Source organism: Helianthus annuus, chromosome 5 (genome assembly GCF_002127325.2).
Source record: "Helianthus annuus cultivar XRQ/B chromosome 5, HanXRQr2.0-SUNRISE, whole genome shotgun sequence".
NCBI classification, from domain to species: domain Eukaryota; kingdom Viridiplantae; phylum Streptophyta; class Magnoliopsida; order Asterales; family Asteraceae; genus Helianthus; species Helianthus annuus.
The window spans coordinates 171,246,212-171,269,300 of NC_035437.2; the positions used below are offsets into that span (position 1 = coordinate 171,246,212).

General features: G+C 34.3%; 2 protein-coding genes across 2 annotated transcripts; one reads left to right on the plus strand and one right to left on the minus strand.

Moving 5' to 3' along the window:
• Window positions 1-2,999: 2,999 nt before the first annotated feature.
• On the plus strand, window positions 3,000-10,882 carry LOC110942104 (65-kDa microtubule-associated protein 1). Its single transcript, XM_022183821.2, has 10 exons — window positions 3,000-3,146; window positions 4,486-4,573; window positions 4,739-4,942; window positions 5,027-5,275; window positions 5,354-5,569; window positions 5,702-5,857; window positions 6,787-7,098; window positions 8,658-8,745; window positions 9,775-9,923; window positions 10,458-10,882. The coding sequence occupies exons 2-10, from the start codon at window positions 4,502-4,504 to the stop codon at window positions 10,746-10,748; spliced, it is 1,737 nt and encodes a 578-aa protein (XP_022039513.1). The 5' UTR covers window positions 3,000-3,146; window positions 4,486-4,501; the 3' UTR covers window positions 10,749-10,882.
• Window positions 10,883-12,676: 1,794 nt separating this feature from the next.
• LOC110942103 lies at window positions 12,677-20,636 on the minus strand. The gene is made up of 7 exons (XM_022183820.2): window positions 20,503-20,636; window positions 19,868-20,344; window positions 18,380-18,722; window positions 16,078-17,069; window positions 15,442-15,555; window positions 14,059-14,213; window positions 12,677-12,951 (listed from the first exon to the last, which is right to left on the minus strand). The coding sequence occupies exons 2-7, from the start codon at window positions 20,285-20,287 to the stop codon at window positions 12,903-12,905; spliced, it is 2,073 nt and encodes a 690-aa protein (XP_022039512.1). The 5' UTR covers window positions 20,288-20,344; window positions 20,503-20,636; the 3' UTR covers window positions 12,677-12,902.
• Between the last annotated feature and the right edge of the window lie 2,453 nt (window positions 20,637-23,089).

The following is a 23,089-nucleotide window of genomic DNA, read 5'->3' on the forward strand; positions in this document are numbered from 1 at the left end:
GTTGTGTCCCCGCATCCAACTACTACACTATAATTTAATTTGTTTATTTATACAAGGAGTTAAACAAACAACATCTTTCTTTCTTTATTATTTTTGTGCAAAACAAAACTTTTTTTTTGTTTAATGGCCAATTCTTTTTAGTGAGAAGACGAACATGATTCTTATTTTAAAGATGGTAACGTAATAGAGAAATATCAATGTTTTAAAAACCGGTTTTTAAATCAAACCGGAATAGGCTAAAAAATGGTTCAACCGGTTGAACCAGGTTGTACCTAGCGGTTCAACCGGATTGACTACTTAACTCTATAATTTCCTAAATTACAATAACTCAAAAGTTAATCCAAAAAAAAAATATCATTACATATTAAAAGATGATCCATAAGTAAATTCATAATAAAAAATTATCCAAAAGATAATCGAACATCATTCAGTTTTCCAACAGGCTCCTTTAAATGAAAGAGTACGATTGTTTAAGCCATTTTAGTGTTTAATACATCAAGTTCACGATCTCATAAAAGATGAAATTCACTATTATCGCCATCGTCATCAACTAGAGGATAACTATTTTCGTTTCATACAACATTAAATAAGAACTTTTAGTTACGAATAATCATAATATATAAAAATTACGTAAGATAAGATAAGTAACATATATAATAAAAATAAGTAACAACACAAACTAAAATAACCTGGGCCGGTACCGATATTACGTTTCAAACCGGTATACCGGATTTTACCGCCGGTACAAACCTTATGACGTTTCATTTATTTACCGGGATGTTTCGTACCGGATTTACATCTGAAAACGGTAATACCAGTATAACCAGCCGGTATTTACCGGTTTTTAAAACATTGAGAAATATACACACATTTACTTGTAGGCTCACATGAAGAGGGCTATTTTTTAATGATATCGTGATACTTTTATTGCAAATTTAATGGTTACCACAAACCATCTACTTTATACATGATCGCAATTTTAGCTTTGACTAGGTGGTAGAGACTTTTGACTTTTTGAGAAAAAGACAAGGGTCCGCAATTGATATTATTAAAAATCACTTGTTAGAACGTTCACATTGGAATCTGTATTTACCATACTAAACCATGTAATTTAAGAAAAAAATTAACAATATCATTAATTTTTGCATTACATCCGATCCTTAAAATATGAAATAAACATATGGATTGAATAATGATTATGAAAAGACAAATATTACTCCTCTATTTTTATCAATAATTCTAATCAACTTTTGATGTTCAGAAAAAAATATATTCATAATTATTCATCCCCGTCAATCACGGTCGTCAAACGGTCTAACGACTGAATCGTCAAACACTCAAAACAATTCAAGGACAAAACTGTAATTTCCCCATACGTAAAGAATGTCATATTCGTAAATAATCCAGAAAACACGGGTGCACTGTGCACATATAATATATAATATTCATATCAAAATAATAAGAGAAAAATGCCCGGATAGTCCCTGTGGTTTCGTCTTTTTTCACCTATAGTCCCTATCTTTCTAAAACTACTTGAATAGTTCCCAAGTTTTCGATTTTTGTTCTCGGATAGTCCCTGGGTCTAACTTCAGTTACTTTTCTCAGTTAAGTGGGTGTTGAAATGACCAATATACCCTTTCCTTAAAAGGCCAAACCATAGGGACTATCCGGGCACCTTCTTCATTTTTATTTATAAAATCCCCCACACCCACCCTTCTTCTCCACCTGTTGGATCTTCTCCATAGTTGTTTCATCTCCGGTGCCGACACCTTATCGGTGTTCAGACGCCGTCTTTTCACCACCATCTTTTACCATTGTTCAGGCGGGACACCAACACCATCTTTTAATCAGTCCAAAACTAACAATATTTGATCCGAAACAGATCAAATCAACTTGAAACTCTCTGAAAATCAATCGAAATCGGTTCGAAAAGCACATACGACACATCAAAATTTGTCTTAAATCAACCGAATTTGTCCGAAATTCAAACGAAACAATCTGAAACTAGATCGAAATACGAATCAACACCAGCTTCTTTCAGCAACTCAGATTCAGATCAGTTCGTTCAAATATAGTTGTTCAATAAGTATGTAAACAGTTTAAAATTGTCTTATAATTTTTGAAATCTCAAAACTTCGATCAAAAACACTGATTCACACAGAAACTTGAACAAATTTGATCCGATACAAACCGAATTAGTCCGAAACTCTTAATCAACAAACCGAAACAGTTCGGAAATCACCGAAACTCATTCAAATCAGTCCTAGACACGTTAAAAATCAATCGAAACTCATTCGATTTCACCGAAACAAAGTTCACTGATTATGTTCGAAAATTATGTAGAAACAACTTAGATTCGATTGTTTGAATGAAACAGTGATGTGTTTCAGATCTGAATTGTATATCAGATCTGAATGAAATCAGTTTGAATGAAACCGCCGCGACCCGCCGCCACTCACCAACCTCCGCCATCTCTCTCCCTCTCCTCGGTCTCTCTCTCTCTTCCTCTCTGTCTCTCTGGTTCCGCAGCCATCGCTCACCACCACCGGACGGTGGTGGTCCGTTTTGTCAACGAGGGGAGGTGTTTGGGGGTGTCTTGCCGGCCGATTAACTAGTTAGACCCGTCACTGGAGTCCAGTCGGACTCCCTTGTGCTCGTCGGTAGGGAAAACAAGAGGCAGGGGGTGTTTGGTAGTGGATTTAAAGAGAAGCAGGGTGTAGGTATTAGGGTTTCTTAATGTTGAAGATGAAGGGTGGATGGGTTTTATAAAGAGAAGGTGCCCGGATAGTCCCTATGGTTTGGCCTTTTAAGGAAAGGGTATTTTGGTCATTTCAACACCCACTTAACTGATAAAAGTAACTGAAGTTAGACCCAGGGACTATCCGAGAACAAAAATCGAAAACTTGGGGACTATTCAAGTAGTTTTAGAAAGACAGGGACTATAGGTGAAAAAAGGCGAAACCACAGGGACTATCCGGGCATTTTTCTCAAATAATAAAATAATAATAACAACAATCGTCAGTCAGTCGTCACACTCATCCCCCTCTTTTCCCTCTTCTTCTTCGTCTTCACCTGCACGAAAACACATAATCATCGAACCAGACACAAAACGCTCAGATCTGTGACCACAAAACCTAATCATATTTGTAAGAACTTCTTATCAATTTCACAAATGCACTTGTTTTTGCTACACATTTCTTACTTTCTTTCACTGCACTCTTCCTTCTTGAAATCAGTTCTTGAAATCAGTTCTTGAAATCAGTGTTTGTTTGTTTGAGATCTGTGAGTTTAGAAGCTCTAAAGTAATTGTTTATTTTAATTTTATGTGCATTTGTTGTGATTAGTGTGTTATTGAGGATTAAGTAGGAGAATTATATGTTTATTTAATTATTTTTACTTCTTTGAAATTTTGATTGTTTAGTTAGGGTTCTTTTTTTTTTTTTTTTTGTGCAGTCTAGATGACTTTGAATGGGAATGAAGTTTTTGATTCTTTTGTATAATAATAATCATTTATTTATTTATTTTTTATTTTTTATTTTTGTAAAGCAGGGTTTTAAGTTTTAACGATTTTAATTTTTTTAGTTTTTATGGTTCATATGACCCGAAATTGATGCCATGGAATTTTTGAAAAACGTGATACTGTGAATGTATTGATGGTATATTTTTAGTGACTAATTCTAGATGAGCTTGAAGCCTTGAAGTATGTGAATTATGACAGTATTGTAGGCATTTATGCTGTTTCTTTATAGATTTTATATGATTTTGTATCCGCTGTGTTTGTATACGTATTAAGAGAATTATTATATGGCTTTTAACTTTTGTAGAGAATCATATATTGTTACGAAACTAGAGAATCGTGGCATAATTTAGAATGAATGCCATGTGATGTGTTATAAGGGTCAATTCTTTTGTTTGGAATCGGTCTAAGTGAACACGTATGTTTCTCAAGTTTGATGTTATCGACAATCGGTGATGAAGTTAACTGTACCAGTTACAAACCAAATGTGAATCATTTACAGTTAATAGGTTAATGGTTGCAAAAGTCGCTAGGCGCTCCCTAGTCGGTGGACCAGGGAGTTGAGAGTACTCGGCATAGGCGGAGAGTACTCGGGGAGTACTCGGACATGTTAAATTATAAAGAAATTAGTTTTCGGAAATTAAATATATGTCTAATAACATAAATTTAGTCATATTTATAACAAAACACGTGAAAAATGATATCCATTATTTAATATGATAGTCATATAAATTATGTTTTATTATTTTTTAAGTCAAACTTGGCCCGGATTGACCTACTATATCCGATTTTGGCCGAGTTTGACCGCGTTTGATCGATTCCGAGTAATTAGGCGGAGTTAGAGAAAGTCGCCTCGGCAGCCTACCTTGTAGCGACTACTCGGGGAGTACTCGGCCTTGGAAACCTTGTTTTACAATGCATTATTTAGATTGTATGAATGTTGAATGTTATCACTTGACTCGGGATAGGTTGGATTGGTACCAAATGGCAGAGTTGGATGTCCAAAATCCTCTCATTGGAGAAACAAACTGCGGTGTGTTACTGCATCAGTTACAGGTAAAATATGATTCCAAATGGTAGTTTTTCACAAATTACACACTTAAGAGATTTCATCTCTTCACGCACACGATCCCAGCTGGACTGGAGTGATTGACATTATTTACATAATAACTTTTCTGGGCCCCAACCTAACCATCGAGTAACTTTATCATGTTAATTCAGAAAATTTGGGACGAAGTAGGTGAAAGTGATGAGGAACGAGATAAGATGCTACTTCAGTTAGAACAAGAATGTTTAGACGTATATAAGAGGAAAGTTGACCAAGCTGCAAAGTCAAGGGCCCACCTCATTCAGACACTGGCAGACGCTAAACTTGAACTGTCAACTCTCTCTGCATCCCTTGGAGAGACGACATTTGTTGGAATCGTACGTTACTCGTAACCTTCACTTCTTAAGAGTCATGTTTCTAGTTTTTAAATCCGTAAATTGAGTAAAGAGTTTGCTGTGTAGCCTGACAAAACATCCGGAACCATAAAGGAACAACTTGCTGCAATCGCACCAGCATTGGAAGAATTATGGAAGCAGAAAGAAGAAAGGATAAAAGAGTTTCTAAACGTCCAAACACAAATTCAAAAAATACGCGGAGAAATTGCGGGTGGTAATCAACAATCCGGAAGCCTAAAAGTCGACGAGTCCGACTTATCATTGAAAAAACTGGATGAATTTAATGATCAGCTGCAAGAACTTCAGAAAGAGAAGGTACAATTTGACCTAAATCTTTTAGCAGCCAGTTAGTTAAAGAAAACACTGATGTTGATATATTGTTTTATTTGGCAGAGTGATAGATTGCATAAGGTTTTGGAATACGTTAGCACCGTACATGATCTATGTGCGGTACTTGGAATCGATTTTTACGGTACCGTGACGGAAGTTCATCCAAGCTTAAACGATGCAACTGGTGTGCAGTCTAAAAGCATAAGCAATGACACACTAGCTAGCCTTGCGAAGACCGTTTTAGCTTTAGAAGAAGATAAAAAGCAACGGTTAAAGAAGGTAAGAATTCATTGTAGTTTTATCCTTCATCTGATGACCTAAAATTTGTAACTTGGTGAGCTTGTTTAACTATGTGTAGGTCTTTTGTAGCATCTTGTATATGTATTTTTAATTAGTTTTTTATTTTTGTAGCTCCAAGAGTTGGCGACTCAGTTAATTGATCTTTGGAACTTGATGGATACTTCTAAAGAAGAGCGTAGCTGTTTTGATCATGTTACATGTAACATATCGGCTTCGGTGGATGACGTAACTGTCCCAGGGGCTCTTGCTCTAGATTTAATTGAACAGGTATTATTTGTACTAATTTAGTCGTTCTTTAAAGAACACCATAAGAAATATGTGAATGTGGAAATTTCGTCTCATTTACGCATACACGGGTTGATTTGGATTATGTTTTATGCCTCATGGGTAAAATCATAAATTTAGCTAAAAACATGTCACATGTGTTGAAAATGTTTTGTTTTTTTTTTTTTTTTGTGCAGTCATATACCAAACAAAACTAGTTTACGAAAAAAAAATTATTTTTGTAGGACTATAGTTATTTAATCACATTTTAACACATGTTATTTGAACATAAAAGCCTAAAATATTGTGTTTACCAAAAGTGTTTTAGATCTACCTGAACATGCAAAAAAAAAAAACTACATGTTTCGACTTGAACCCGTATTCGTAACCAATCACCCAATGTCTTTTTAGTGCATATAACATTCTAATTATCTTATTCATGGGTGTCAATAGCACTCGTAGGGCCCGCTATAGCGAATAGCGTAGCATATAGGTGAAGTGTCACTACAGACCCTGTAGCGATAAATAGCAGATTTTATTTATTTATTTACATGATTAGTGATGACGTATTTGATCCATTTTAGTGTATTTTTAGCACTTATAATTGATGTGTTAAATATAGATTTTTTTACCCTTTTATCACTAAAGATAAAAAGCAGGCGCTATTTCGTCGCTATCACTATGCAGCATATAGGTAGCCTATCGATATGGTCCGCTATTCGTATTAACAACTATGATCTTATTCGAAAATTTAAAAAGTGTTTTAACAATACAGCTTGTAATCATATTTTTGCACAATTTCTTGTATAATCAAAAAGAAATCTGAACAAAAGGTTTTTCGGATCAACCCAACCCGCACCAACGAATACCCATTTTGACCCTAGACCAGTATTACCTGTTACCCAACCCGTATACCCGTTTTTGTTTTGTAGGCTGAGTTGGAAGTCGAAAGGCTAGATAAGCTTAAAGGTAGCAGAATGAAAGAGATTGCCTTTAAGAAACAAGGTGAGCTTGAAGAAATATTTGCACGGGCCCACATAGAAATCGACACAGAGGCTGCTAGGGCAAAAATATTGGCCCTTATTGATTCTGGGACTGTTGAGCCTTCTGAACTGCTTGCTGACATGGATAACCAGATAATTAAAGCAAAAGAAGAGGCAGTTAGTAGGAAAGATATTTTAGATAAAGTTGAAAAATGGATGTCAGCCTGTGAAGAAGAGAGTTGGCTTGATGATTACAATAGGGTAAGAGTTTCTCTCTCTCTCTCTATATATATATATATACACACACACACACACAGAGACACACACACACACACACATATATATATATATAGGTAAAAGATCAAATAAAAATAAAATAAACGTACGAACTGTACGAATTGAAAGAAAAGTCAAAAAGTGACGGTGGCAATATGGTAATTATCAGCAATTTCAAAAGTACTGTACTGGGGAAAAGCAAAAAGTGGCGGTGGCAATCTGGTAATTATCAAAAACTTCAAAATTACTCTAGTAGGGTAATTTTGAGCATCTGTAGGGTAATTTTGAGCATCAATAGGGTAATTTTGAGCATCTGTAGAGTAATTTTGAGAAATGTAGGGTAATTATCAAATTACTCTAGTAGAGTAATTTTGACTTCTGTAGGGTAATTTTGGGAAATGTCTTGTAGAGTAATTTTGTTAGCATTTAGTTATGGGGTTTAGCTTTATGGTTTAGTTTTTAGCTTTTAGTTTGGGTTGGGGGGGGGGGGGGGGGGGTTAGGTTTTTGGGGGTGGGGGGGGGGTTAGGTTTTTGGGGGTGGGGGGGGGGGGTTAGGTTTTTTTAGTTTTTTGGGGGTGGTGGGGGGGGGGGGTTAGGTTTTTTTAGGTTTTTGGGGGGTGGGGGGGGGGTTAGTGTAATTTTGATAATTACCCTACAATTTTGATAATTACCCTACACGACCAAAATTACTCTACTTGGGCTTTTACAAAATTACCCTACAGAAGTTCAAAATTACTCTAGTAGAGTAATTTTGAAGTTGCTGATAATTACCAAAATGCCACCGCCACTTTTTTGACTTTCTTTCACTTCGTACGTTTCGTACAATAATTTTATTTTCACAAGAACTTAACTCTATATATATATATAGTGGAGGGTTCAAATGAGAAGAAATATATATATATATATATATATATATATATAAATTAGCTAATCAACCCTAAAAAATAGGTGTGAAAATTGAGAAAACCGAACCCAAAGCAAAAAAAAAAAAAAAAAAAAAAAACAAATTATAAGACCCAAAACGCTGAGTAGGATTATATTGGGTACGTTTGCTTGTTATGATAGCTAGAATTCTATCCTATTATATAGCAAAGAGTAAAGTACAGGCCTACAGGGATGGTCCCTGTGGTTTATCAAAATTCTGCATTTGGTCCCTAACTTTCCAAAAGTACACGGATGGTCCTTGTGGTTTTCACTTTGTAACGCATTTAGTCCTCAGCCGACAAATCTAACGGTTTTAGCATTTCCAAGTTAGGGACTAAATGTGTTACAAAGTGCAAACCACAGGGACCATTGATGTACTTTCGAAAAAAAACTGGAGACTAAATGCGTTACAAAGTGCAAACCACATGGACCATCTATGTACTTTTGGAAAGCTAGGGACTAAATCCAAAAGTTTGATAAACCACAAGGACCATCCGTGTACTTTACTCTATAGCAAATCATATACTTTCCACAATGCTCTTATCTCTTGTTTGAAGTTGCATGTTTTTCATAGAATTAATTTGTTAGCTATATTAAAGTTTTGTCTTTTTTTATAACAGGATGACAACAGGTATAATGCAAGCAGAGGTGCACACTTGAATCTCAAACGAGCTGAGAAAGCTAGAATTTTGGTCAACAAAATTCCAGGTAAATACGTAATATTTTCAGTTTTTTGACACTTATAATTGGAATTTGGTAGCTTGCCCTTCTTAGAGTTTTCTACCTACAAATTTCCAGTGGTTTAGTTATTTCTCATTGTAGCAATTGCATTTTTTCTAGGACTTATTTCCATCTATATATCCAGGCATAAAAGAAACATATGTTTCTTATCACTAGACTGCGTATTTGATTCGTTTTCATATTAACGGATTTCTTTTAGTTGTGTTTTTATCTCAAACGGTAAAAAATAAAACTAGCTAAAAACGAAATGGGTCGAAAGTTGCCGACAAATCTTAATTCTATGCATAAAACCTTGTATATCTTTTTACCAAAAATTAGATTATCATTGTGATATATATATATATATATATATATATATATATATATATATATAGGGAGGGGCTCATGCGAGAACCACCCTTATTGTGAGAACCTTGAGAACCAATGTGAACACAACCTAAAATAGCTAAAAAAACCTAACCCCCCCCCCCCCCCCCCAAAGCTAAAATACTAAAAACTAAACCCCCAAAAAACCTAAAAAAATCTAAAAAATTTTTTTTTTTTAATATTTTTTATGCTCAAACCGCTACTTTTAGTGGCCAAAAATTTTTTTTTTTTTTTTTTTGGCTTCGAAAAGTAGCGATTTTTATATAAAAATATTTAAAAAAAAATTTGTGTGATTTTTAGCTATTTTTAGGCATTTTTGGTGTGTTCACATTGGTTCTCGCGGTTCTCACAATAAGAGGTGGTTCTCGCATGATCTTCTCCCTATATACACACACACTTCTTTAATCATAATTAAATAGATAAAAAGTGTTTACCAAGCCTGACCCGTTCAAATATCACTGAAAATGATCCGTTACCCACCCCAACGTCCCAACCATCTTGCCATCTCAACATGGGACAACCGAATATAAAAACTTAGTTCATCTGTGAAATCTGACATTGATCATTGAGATTGTTATATAGAAATTAAAATGCATTATTGATGACGCAATTTTTAAAATGTTTACGCAGCTCTTGTTGATTCTTTGGTTGCTAAAACTCGAGCATGGGAAGAAGAACATGGAGTTACTTTTGCATATGATGGTGTTCCACTTCTTGCTATGCTAGACGAATATGCTTTACTTAGGCAAGACCGAGAAGAAGAGAAACGGAGGATGAGGGTTTGTAAATGACTAAAATCTCGTGATAGTTTCTTGAGTAAACTGCGATTTTGGTCCCTGAGGTTTGGTTACTTTTGCCACTGTAGTCCAAAACTCAAACCTTTTGCATCTGGGTCCCTGTGGTTTCAGTTTTATTGCCATTTTAGACCAAAAATGAAATCAGGTCATACTTGTCTTATAAAATCCTGCAATTTTGTCATTTTCCTCAGGGGCAAATCAGGTCATATTTGTCTTATAAAATATGGTATTTATTTATAAGAAAAAATGATCATTTTGCCCCTGCGGAAAATGACAAAATAACAGGATTTTATAAGACAAATATGACCTGATTTCATTTTTGGACCAAAATAGCAATAAAACTGAAACCACAGGGACCTAGATGCAAAAAGTTTGAGTTTTGGACAAAAGTGGCAAAATTGACCAAACCACAGGGACCAAAATGGCAGTTTACTCTATTTTCTTTTTCACCGGTTCCACTAATTGACTATTAACTTTTATAAGTTGTTGAGTTTGGCTTTATTTTGTTCTTTACAGGACCAAAAGAAATTCCATGAACAACTAAACACAGAACAAGAAGCCATCTTCGGGTCAAGACCAAGCCCGGCTCGACCGCTTAGTAGTACAAAGAAAGTGGTGGGACCACGCGTGAACGGTGGTGCAGCCAATGGAACCCCTAACAGACGATTGTCTATGAACCAAAATGGAGCTAGGTCAGGGAAAAGGGACAATGCTAGACCAATTGCACCTTCCAACTATGTGGCCATATCGAAAGAGGATGCTTCATCACGTGTGTCGGGTACAGAGCCCGCGCCTGTTACACCTTAAGATTGAGTGGGGTAATTGTAAAAAAAAGGTTTTTAGGATTATACTTGTGATTTGGTTTTATAATGCATCTTTGGAGAGCTATACCTTGTTTGCGTTATATTAATATCTGTTAATTGCGCTAGTGCTGTTTCTTTGACCATTTGTGACCCGCTCCATGATGTGTGGTGCCAGGGGCGGATGTATAGTGTATCAAGGGGTAGCCTCCGCTACCGCTTGGTCGGAAAATTTTTGACATTTTTAGTGTAAATTTTGGAAAAATTTGACCTTTTTTCGATTTCGTTACCGCTTATTTATAAAACGTTCCCGCTTGGTCGGAATCCTAGATCCGCCACTGTGTGGGGCGTTTGGGATTGCTTATTAAAACTGAATATTAGTTTTATTAACAATCCCTTACACCCTAAAAAACAACTCATTTACGTATGACGTTTCTTTCGAAAAAAGAATTGAATGCCTGACTCACAAAAAACATTCTTAAGTTTTGAAGATCTCTATTATCATGACTCGCTCGCAATTTGAATGCTACCATCAATGCCACCTACGGTCATTGCCGACACTATCACCATGTCCGCCACCGCCAACACCAACTTTACCACCGCTACCGCCGCCATCACCACTAGCCGTTGTGAATGAACTCGCTGTGACCCAAAATCTTTTGCATTGTTTCCGAAAAAGCTATCGTTTTTCCAAGAATGTGTTTTGAGCCTTCACCCAACCCGACATAATCTGTCTATTTTACCGCTCTTAATTATAATCATGCATCCAAAATTCTTGCTTATCGTCTCTAAATCATCGAAGAATCTTAATTTGTACCATATTATGTACAAACAGGTTTTTCTCTTTCAAAATGATCCAACTAAATGAAACCTTGGATTTTCTCTTTACAGTATCCTGAATCCAAACTAACCTTGTACCTATGTCAACAATTTCGAGTATAAGATGTCTCTTCTAGAGTGCATGAAACCTTTATGTTTGTTCAATAAAAAGAACGAAGAACACGAGAAAAAACAGAAACGCTCATAACACAAAACGGAGAAAAATGAGCGGCTTTTGAAGGATGGTTAGTTGACTTTAGAAGCGTGTACATATGAGTTCAAGCTCGTCAATGTTGTCGGTTAGTTCAAAGGCAATGGGTTTAGTCTAATCTGTTATCGGTCAATGATGATGTCTCTTAAGATTGCTCAAATAAAAGACGGCGACGACAACTGTGATGATGTTTTAATTTGTTAACTTTTCTTAAAACACGAATTCTAAACGAGCTATTTTCAATCGATTTTGAGCAAGCTTAAGGCTTTTTGAACAACGCTAAGCGACACTTAAATTGATGATGCAAGTTAACTTGTGCTTATTCTATGTTACCAATCTTAATAATTATTAGGATAAATATAAAAAAACACACTTTACCTCTTCCTTTTCAAGGACTGCAAATTGTTGAAACAAAGCTTTTACAAATTTCAAAAGTGACCACGTTTTAGTTTATATTTAAACATGATTATAAAATGTCACACATAGGGGGTGTAAACTAGCCGAGCTGAGCCCAACCAAGCTCCAGCTCGGCTTGTCATGCTTTTATGAAGCCCAAGCTCGGCTCGGTTCGAGCCTACTATTTTGAGATCGAGCTCGACTCAAATGTAACACCCAAGAGCTTGAGCTCGGCTCAAGGTAATCTGAGAACAACTTCAAACAAGCTAAAAGCTCGGCTCGAGCTCGCTTCGAGTATATTATATATAAAAAATAAAATAAAATTTGTTTGGGCTCGAGCTTTGTATGTAAAGCTCGAGCTCAAAAACCAAACGAGTCATATTTCAGGCTGGGGCTGGGGATCGTTAAGGCTTGGCTCGTTCGAGCTTTTTACCGATCCGATCCCGAGTAGCTCTCAAGCTACTCCGGCTCGTTTACACCCCTACAAAAATGATATATCACAAATACTAAAAAAAACAAATATGTCAAGCCTTCAACTTTAAAAAATAGAGTCAGTAACAACTGTATTGATACACAATACATATCTAGAGGTGTACTTGAAAACATGATAATAAAAAAAATAACCCAAACTAGCAGACCCTTAGTTTTTCTTTTACAAAAAAACAGTACAACTCTTGATGGCAAAAGAACTTTGGGTCTGCGGGGCGGGTTGCATGTTAAAATGTCTAGATTACATCAGCAGGAAACGTCTCGAAATGATCGTTTTGTTTCATCATAAAACCACCTGCAGATACAAATATGCTTATTTAAGGATCAGAGAATCATATATTCGCCAAGTGATATGCAAATTAAAATGTAAATCATCTCCAACCAAGGGTCAAAGACGCAAAAACTGTGAGATTTTTTAACGTGACCGTATTCACCACAGCAAATTTTCATAGTTCGCATGTTTATTAGATATTCAACCTAATAAGTAAAAACTAAAGAGTTAAATGTCATTTTAGTCCCTGTGGTTTGGGCCATTTTGCCAGTTTGGTCCAAAGGTTTGAAACGTTGCCATTTTAGTCCACTGAGTTAACTTCATCCATATTTTCTGTTAACTAGAAGGGCAATTCAGTCATTTTTTTATGTAATTCTGCTAACTAGAAGGGCAATTCGGCTATATAAAATGACCGAATTGCCCTTCTCGTTAACAGAAAAATGGGATGAAGTTAACCCAGTGGACTAAAATGGCAACGTTTCAAACTATTTGGACTATAATGGCAATGTTTCAAACCTTTGGACTAAACTAGCAAATTGGCCCAAACCACAGGGACTAAAATGGCATTTAACTCAAAACTAAATTATGATCTTTAGAACGAGTATCATGCTGATTATGTTTTTAAGGTATTTTATTGTTCATTTATAGTTGTTAATGTTGGATTAATTAAGATTTAAGTAACAACTTTTCACCATTTAAAGTACTATATAATATTTATTTGTTGTAATATAGTTGATGTACGGTGTAACGAAGAGCGATATTTAGTCATTCTAGCTGCTTTTTATATATTTTTTTCTTTTCCTTACAAAACTCAATGAAAGAATACACTTAACAATTAAAATAGGCAAATTGGAAAATAATAATCCCACCATTGTGAAATTGGCCAATAATAATCCCAAGTCAGGAATTAGCCACCAATAATCCCACCTCGTCCATTTTTGGAAAATAATACTCCAAATGCTGACGTGGCACTTTTGTCGTTTAGTAACGGTGGATTATTATTTTCCAAAAATGGACGAGGTGGGATTATTGGTGGCTAATTCCTGACTTGGGATTATTATTGGCCAATTTCACAATGGTGGGATTATTATTTTCCAATTTGCCATTAAAATAAAAATAAATGAGACTTACTTGCAAAGAAAAAGTGGTTTTTGTCTTTCACTGCCTCTTGACCTCAAACGAGCTTGCAGATCACTTTCTTCAGAGAATTTGCTTGGAGGAAGAACTTCACATGGGCCATGAATCAGGCCCGCCACTAGCACGGTCTCATGATTGGATTCATATACCTACAAAAAACAACATAAGTTATTAAACTTTTTAAAAAATAAATCATGAAATTTTCACTCAAGCTTTAAGGAGTGAAATGCAAGTGACCTTCTATACCATGTGAAACCTTTGACATGGCAGACCTGATTAAAAAGACTACTTACGCACATTGTTAAATAAAATGTAAAGAATGACAAAAAGGTAAAATATGGTTGTAGAAATCGCTAGTCGGTCGGTGAGGTGGGGACTAGCGATTAATCGGGATTAACCGGGGATTAATCAGATATAATCGGGATTAATTGTAATTAATCGGCAATTAATCGGCGCTTAATCAGGGATTAATAGGCGCCTAGTCGGGATTGTAACTTGCTTAATCTGAAAAACAAACATGTAGTTATGGAAAGGGGCAGTTTCATATATACCCTTACAAACTTGAAAATATCAAATATGCCCTTACAAAGCAGTTAAAATATCAAATTTACCCCATTCATTAAAAAAAATTAATAAATGACCATTATACCTTTTTTTCTAGAACTTTAAAATTTCATAAATAATTTCAAACTTTATTTTTTAGGTTAATTTTTTTAACCAAGTAGACGTTTGTGTAATATCCATGTTATCTTTGTCGATCTGTGGTTCATTGTAAATATAAATTTGTCATCAATTCATTGAAAAATTTAACCTTGAAAATATACAGTGGTCGATCCATGTAAAAACATATTCGATGATATGGAAAAATCATGGATGATTTGGATTTTGATATTGATACTCGAAAGTAAAATAACATATTAAAATTTTAATATTGATTTCATCACAGGTTTCATCATCAAAAATTCAAAACCATTTAATAATTGTATCGATTACATCAAAATTCAATGTCAGAAAATTAAAACCAATAAAACAGATCAAATTCGATATAACGTGGCAAACCTGATCGGCTGATTAATCAAACCTGCGAATTATTTACTTCATTTTTAATGGTGGGCGTTTAAACCTCTTATTGTTCCAGAAGTAGAACAATGACGTCAGGAGAAAAAAATTAGGTTAAAAAAGTCCTGTATTTAATAGGGGTAATATGGTCATAAATTAAAAATTCATTTAAATTGGGCATGTATGGTATTTTAAGTTTGTATATATGTTATTCCTCCTTATGGAAAAGCAATGGGATATTAAATTAAAATCACTACTCTATAACCATGTACATGACACCATGATATATGTTACCCAAATTTGCATTAAAAATATCACCTCACTGCTTTCAGGGGCACACGGGCGACCAACACCTTCAGGTAAATCATCAGGAAAAAAACAGCGAGTGACGGTAACCAACTTCTTCGTTGTCTTGCTATCTTCCCACATGGCCTGCAGCAATGCATTCTTATTTAAATACCACTATGTATAAATAAAAGGAAAAATTACAAGTTTTGTCCTTTATCTTAATACCACTTATCAGGCGGTGTCCTTTTTAACGAATTTTGACAAGTTTTGCCCTTTACAAGGAATTTTGTAGCACGTTTTGTCCTTTAGGCTTAACTGAGTTAGATTTTCTTGTTAAATTATGTCACCCAAGGGTATTTTAGTCTTTTTAACCATTTATTTCAAGAGTCAACCCTAGAATATTTTTTTTATTCTTTTAAATATTATTAAATAAATGGGTAAAAAGACTAAAATACCCTTGGGTGACAAGATTTAACAAGAAAATCTAACTGAGTTAAGCCTAAAGGACAAAACGTGCAACAAAAGTCCTTGTAAAGGGCAAAACTTGTCAAAATTCGTTAAAAAGGACACCGCCTGATAAGTGGTATTAAGATAAAGGACAAAACTTGTAATTTTCCTAAATAAAATGATAACACGACATAATGTAATAAAACATAAACAGCTTACCTGTAGTTTATTAGGCAGATGTCTGTTGCCAGCATAGCTAAAAACAGCATAATCCTTCACTTTATACACATGTCCATTAACACGACAATAATTATAATATTTGTTTCCATCAATTTCTTTTACTACACCCCCGACGAACTCAACTTCATTCAGCCTACTTGATGTGGGACCCTCCTGCTCACCAACCACAGTTGCGGTTTCATCTTTATTCACGGTTTCTGCCAGTCCGTCCTCCTTGATTACACCATTAAGACCCGAATCTAACTTTTTTCCATTAGAAGAAATTTCTGGGGCATTAGATAAAGCTCCATGCTCCTGATTCTCATTAAGGGGAGTTTCTGTCAATTTACCATCATTGTTTGCGGTCCCACTAGAACCACTTTGTGAAAAAGAGTTGCCGTTAACACTGACATCAGATGACATCACTTTCTTGTCTAAAGACTGTTGACCTGTGACAGGACTAGAAGATAGTTTTGGTGTATTTATGTTTCTCATAACACGACCGTATTTAGGGGGTAAGGGTTTCCCGTTACTTATAGCCAAACACTTTGCACAATGCCATTCCTGCCATTCACCTCTAGGGATAGCTTTAGGGTTACAATTTAAACATTTTAAATGATATCCTCTTTCACATGCATCACAGACAAGTGCGGTATCCACCTCACCGATTGTAATTTTGCAGATTTGACAAGGCAAAGGCTTGTTCATGTAATCCCTAGAAGGTGGGGTCCACGTGGGGTGGTCTACTACATGTGGGTGTAGTAACTTATGAACAAGTTTACTAATTTCAGTGTGGGTATCAGCAGCAGGAGGTTGACTGAAGTTCATACGCTGTTGGTTTACACTTGTGGAATTAGGTGTTTGATTAATGTACGTTTTAGATGAAACGTCTGACTTAATATGCCCTTTATCTGAACCTATTTTAGCAAATGCGGTAGATTGAGGCTGCATAGACCATGTTGGAGTTTTCCCTGCGTCTCCAGCCATATTACCTGCATTTAGTTAGTGGATACATGTTATTGATATACTTAACAAAATAAGAAACTTAGGATACAATACATTTATCAATCAAAGATATAAATAAAGCGAAAGCATAATTACAGGATTATAGTGAAAATATCAGGGTATGCAATCAAAGTATCAAACTTCCATAAGAGCCTCCTATTGTGGTTTGTAACATTCAGGCAATAAAAGATACTCCCGCATCCCAAAAAATTTCGAGATTATTTTCCAAATGTCTATTGTAATTTGTCTCAAATAACTGTTCACTTTCAAAAATGGTAGTTACTAAATACCATCTTACCTTTCTTACTCCTGATAATTCTTATCTTTAAAGTTTGTATGTTTTCCAAGTTAACTGATATCTTAATACATTAAGAATAAATGGGACCATAGTTATCGATAGCGACTAGTGGTCAATAGCGATAGACAACCTATATGCTACGTAGCGATAGCGATGAAATAGCGCCCGCTATTTTGTGTTTAGCGATAAGGTAGTAGATAATTTAAAAAATAAAAAAATAGCTATCCATAATTTATATATGTATTTGTAATGTTAATTTAGTACTTTTTATGTTTAATTAGAAAGCTTAAGGACCAAATGTAAACTACTGAAGATAGAGGGGATTAAATGTTTAAATACACAAACTACCTTTACACTTTTTAACTAAAAAGTTACAAGTTTTAGGGACTGAATGTAAACTAAAGAAAGATAGAGGGGTTAAATGTTTAAAAACCTGAACTTATTTAGACCCTAAAAGCCTAAAACACACATATACGCAGCCGCTGTCTTATTCTTCCCCCTTCTTCCAGGTTTCAAGCTGAAAGCAACACCGTCGCCGGAATATGTCGCCGGAATTCGTGTCGGAAGTCGCTATATCGTCGATATGTGGCCGCTATATACCTTGTGGCGGCATATGACCGCCACGCCACGCTATTCGCTATAGCGGCTGCCATAGACGCTATTGATAACTATGAATGGGACACTCACTTAACTAAAAGTCAAAAGGACACATTTACGTAGCTATCTCAAACTATGTGTTTTTCGCTTGAAAACAATATTTTGAGAGAGTATCAAACATTAAAAAGGGAAAAAACCTACATTGCATATTTAAAATAAAGAAAATGAAAACCGGTTTTCGGATTGGTTCTTGGTTCAGTATTTCTAGAAATCAGTCCTTGGTTCGGTCCAGAACTGGCACCAAACACGTTTTTCTATACGCTTTTATTTTTCAACATTGCAACGACGTCATTTTATATTTCACCACAACTGAAATATTAGAAGAAGAAAAAAAAATTGTACCTTGAGCATGTGATGTATAAGGAGAGCCATTTGCTCCACCATCGATTCTGAAATGTGATCTATCAGGCCGAGACCCTGGTAAGACATTTGACACCCCAGGTCTTATCTCACTTGCGGGCAACTGATAAGGTAAAGATCTTGAATTGCTACCAGAAGCATGAACCACATTTGAAGGATTCTGGAAACTTCCAGAAGATGCAGGTGCATGATTTGCTTTATCTGATGGAAACATACGACCAGCATTGGAGGTCCCACGGCCATCAGCGGGCCCACTTAGGTTTGATTGCAGACGAGGCGGTGTATACATGTTAGAGTGAACTGGAAACACCTCAGATTTTTCCATCTGACAGAAAAATGCAAAACAAATTAGCATTCATAATCAAAGGAAAGTTGCAAAGGGCAGCCACCTGTTAGAAGCTAAAACCGAAACAACATATAATCATATGAAAGCATAGTTGTTAATAGCAAATAACAACAGGGGACCAATATGCTACATAGCGAATGGCGACAAATAGCGACTGCTGTTTTATAAATAGTGATACATTAGAAAAAAAAATTTGAAAATTTTTATATTATATCAAAATACCCTGGTATATATGCTATTTTACATGTATATTTAACAAAAACCTATAAATCCAGCTATTTTATAGCTATATCTAATTGCTATTTACATTAAAAAAAAGTAACAAAAACCTATAAATCCAGCTAATTTATAGCTATTGGTCGCTATGACCCAAATAGTACATAGCGCGCTATAGCGGTCGCTATAGCCGCTATTGACAACTATGTATGAAAGTACTACTAAAAGACAAAAAAGGTATGAACTATGGAATTACAACTGCAAATAAGCAATTACAAAGATAAGCATGTTAATTCTTATGTTTTGAAGGTAGCTCTCACATGTCACATATTAACAAACCTAATTATCACTTACCAAAAATATGAGATAGCATGCAACTACTTGTAGAAAATGACTAGGGTAGCAGTATACGCAGAATCCACCCATAAAATTAACAATTCATGAATACTCACATCAATTATACTGCATTAAATGCAGGTAAAATGACTTCAAGAGCCTCCTATATCCAACAATTAAGCTAAAATCAATTAAAATGCATTAAATGCAGGTAAAATGACTTCAAGAGCCTCCTATATCCACCAAAGGACAAAAAAGAGTGTGACATATGATATTATCACAGCATATAAGCAAACACAAAGATAAACATGCTAATACTTTAATTTTAAAGATACCTATCTGCCTCTCACATGTTAACCGACCTAACGATACTTACCCTTTTCTTGTAGAAAATAACTATAGTATCAAAATAAGCAGAATCCACTATAAAAATCTAATAATTCATGAACACTCACATCAATTAAAATGCATAAAAAACAAGCAAAACAACTTCAACAACATCATATATATCCAACAATTAAAAACCTACAAACTCAATAAACTACTAATTACAATATTAAACAACACCTCACCTTTTCCTTTGTGGCCTTCAACCGCTCGCTAATCGACAACTTCTGCGACCGAATCCCCAACTTCTGCTCCCTCAACCTACTCAACCCTAGCTCCTCAATAACCGTCCCAAAAGCATCCCTAGGAAACACATCTTTCGGAGCAAACTCCTTACAAACCTCCACCAACTTCCCCCTCGCTTCCGCCATCATCTCCACCTCCACCGCACTCGGCTTCCTACCGCCTCTCATCTTCCCCATGGTAGCCAACACCAGCACAATCTCCGCCACTTTCTTCACATCCTCCACACCTAATTTAGCCTTCTTATTACCAAAACTGTTATCTAACGATTCATATCCATTCTCTAACGGTCTTTTTTCGCCTAAAGTTTCAGATCTAGCCTCCGATCGATCCGTAGAGTCAACCGCAAGCGAATCATCCATCGATCAACGAACAAGGAGCGTAGAATCAACAGGAAACGCCGATTTGTGGTGGAAAACCTGCAAGAATGGGAACGATTAGACGCCATACGATGGTGAAAGGGGGAAGAAACCCTAGAGAGTGGGGGAGAAGGGTTTGTGATTTGAAAAAATGTAAATTTGGGGGAAAAGAGATTAAATGAAATAGAGATAGATATATGTATGTATGTATATATTACCGTTCAGTTTGGCGGGTTTGGTCTTCGGGGCAGGCGAGAGTAGTTTTGGGGCTAAAATAAGTTTGAGCAGGGAAGAACGGAAGAGATGTAGAGCGACAAATAAAGGGGGGAGGGGGTTATATGATATATCTATGTTATATATATTTTATTTTAGTTAAGTTATTTAATTTCGTGTTATTTATTTTTGATTATTTTCATATTGTGTTTTTTAATTATTTTGCCATAGTTTTTTTTTCTATTTTGGTTTTAGGACAATTATATCTTTTGGTTTAAACCATGATTAAAAAAATAAAGAAGAGTTCATGTACAATACTTCTTACTAGTTTTTTTTACGTCGTGCGACGAAATCGAGCAAATGATAATGTAAAATAAACGTGATTTGAAAATAAAGCATGTTGTTTAAGAAAATCAAACCATTAGATAGGTTTAGTTTGTCATTGTACCGTTTTATGATATCAAATAAATACTTTATTTTGAGTACAACTTCATTTTTAACAAAACTTATAATGGAATGTCGAAGGAAAAAAAATCAACCATAACTATGTACTTAAGTTTTGAAAAATGTTACAAACGTAAATTATGAAAGAAGTATCTAATCATTTAATAAATTAATATATGTTCTAAAAATGAAAAAAAATTATTAAAAATGGTAAATGAAATATATGGTTTAAAACAAATAAAAAATGTTATTAAAAGTAAATATAATAATAAACTATTATAATATATTAAACAAAAAAATAATAAAAAGCTATATATTACTTTATTTTATTATTTTAAAAATAAAGTTACTATTCATCGTCCTTCGTAAACTATATACATACTTAAGTTTTTAGAAAAAAAAGTTATAAACGTAAATTATTAAAAAAGTATCAAATCATTTGGTAAATCTAATCTAAATATTAATAAAAGACTACAATTAATGCCATGTGGCAATTTCTCCTTCAACTTTACAATTATATTTTTATTTTTATTTAAAAATATTTTGTGATTCTTATCCTTATTATTACTGTTATTATTATTATAATTATTATTATTATTATTATTATTATTATTATTATTATTATTATCTATAAATCTCTTAATTTCAATTTTAATATTATATATAAAAATATTTTGTTATCCTTATTATTATTATTATTATTATTATTATTATTATTAAATCTCTCAATTTTAATTTTAATAACATACGGAGGAATAGTATATTTCTTGTCTTCTTCTTTTTTTTTTTTTTTTTTTGGCATTAGGATTTTTCATTTTGTAACAATACTTTAGTTTTTATAATTTGTGTCACAAAGGTTAAATAATTTTAGTTTTTTTATTAGCTTTTGTTTTACGTTTTTCTCGGAATTGTTCATCGTTCATTACTATTTAGCACAGTGTTTGATAGTCACATTTGGCCCTTTAGGGTTTTTTTCATTCGTATTTGGTGGTCACATTTGGTCTTTTAAGGTTTTTACCCCCTCCACTTTCTGATACGCATCGTTGTAAATTCGACTTCTTCTACGTTTTACATCATGTAACTGTAAGTCACTTTGTGTTGGAAATTCGTGTTTTTTTATGCTTTACCCAGTTTTTGTTTTCGTTTGATGCTACTTTGCATAGTTTTACGTCCCATCTCCTCAACGTTGGTAGCACGTTTTTATGCCCACTGACCCGCAACGCGGGTAGCTTAAGACTAGTCTAACTATATAATAAAAGAAACCATTTTCAGAACACTTGTCATCATATTAGGTCATGTTTTATAGATAAGTATTATTTTAGTTTAACCTTTTCTAATTAATTATAGATAATCCTCCTACTAAATATTATTTAGTTTAATTTCTTATTAATAATTATTATTTAGTTTAATCTCCTTCTCATTTAAAATATTATTTATTTAACTAAGAGAGTAAATTACGATTTTAGCCCCTGTGTTTATATCACTTTTACTCTTTTAGCCCAAAAAGATTTTTTTAACATCTGAGCCCCTAACGTCTTTTTTTCTAATCTTTTTGGCCCCTAACGTTTTTTTTCTAACCCTTTTGGCCCCTAACGTTTTTTTTTCTAACCCTTTTGGCCCCTAACATTTAATGGATGGGGTTAGTGCTAGGGGCCAAAAGGGTTAGAAAAAAAGACGTTGGGGGCTCAAATGTTAAAAAAAAATTGGGCTAAAAGGGTCAAAGTGATATAACCATAGGGGCCAAAATCGTAATTTACTTTAACTAAAATTATTTATCGTTTATACATTTACGGAGTTTTAAATAATGGGTTAAATTTTTTGAGACTTCGTTAACAAATTTTGCTACAACAAAATAATCTATTTATATCAATCTAAATTTTTATCTATACTATACTATATAATAAGATGTATTATTTTATTATTTGGTAAACAATATTACATTTATTCAACTCGTGTAATACTTGTGGTTTTAAAGATATAATTTTTTTTATTTGGTATATAAAATTACATTAATTCAACCCGTACAATATGATTCTTATATATATAACTTTTTATTATTTAATATATAAAATTATATTTATTCAACCCGTGCAATAAATGAAGTTTTTAAAGATATAATGTTTTATTATTTAGTATATAAATTTATTT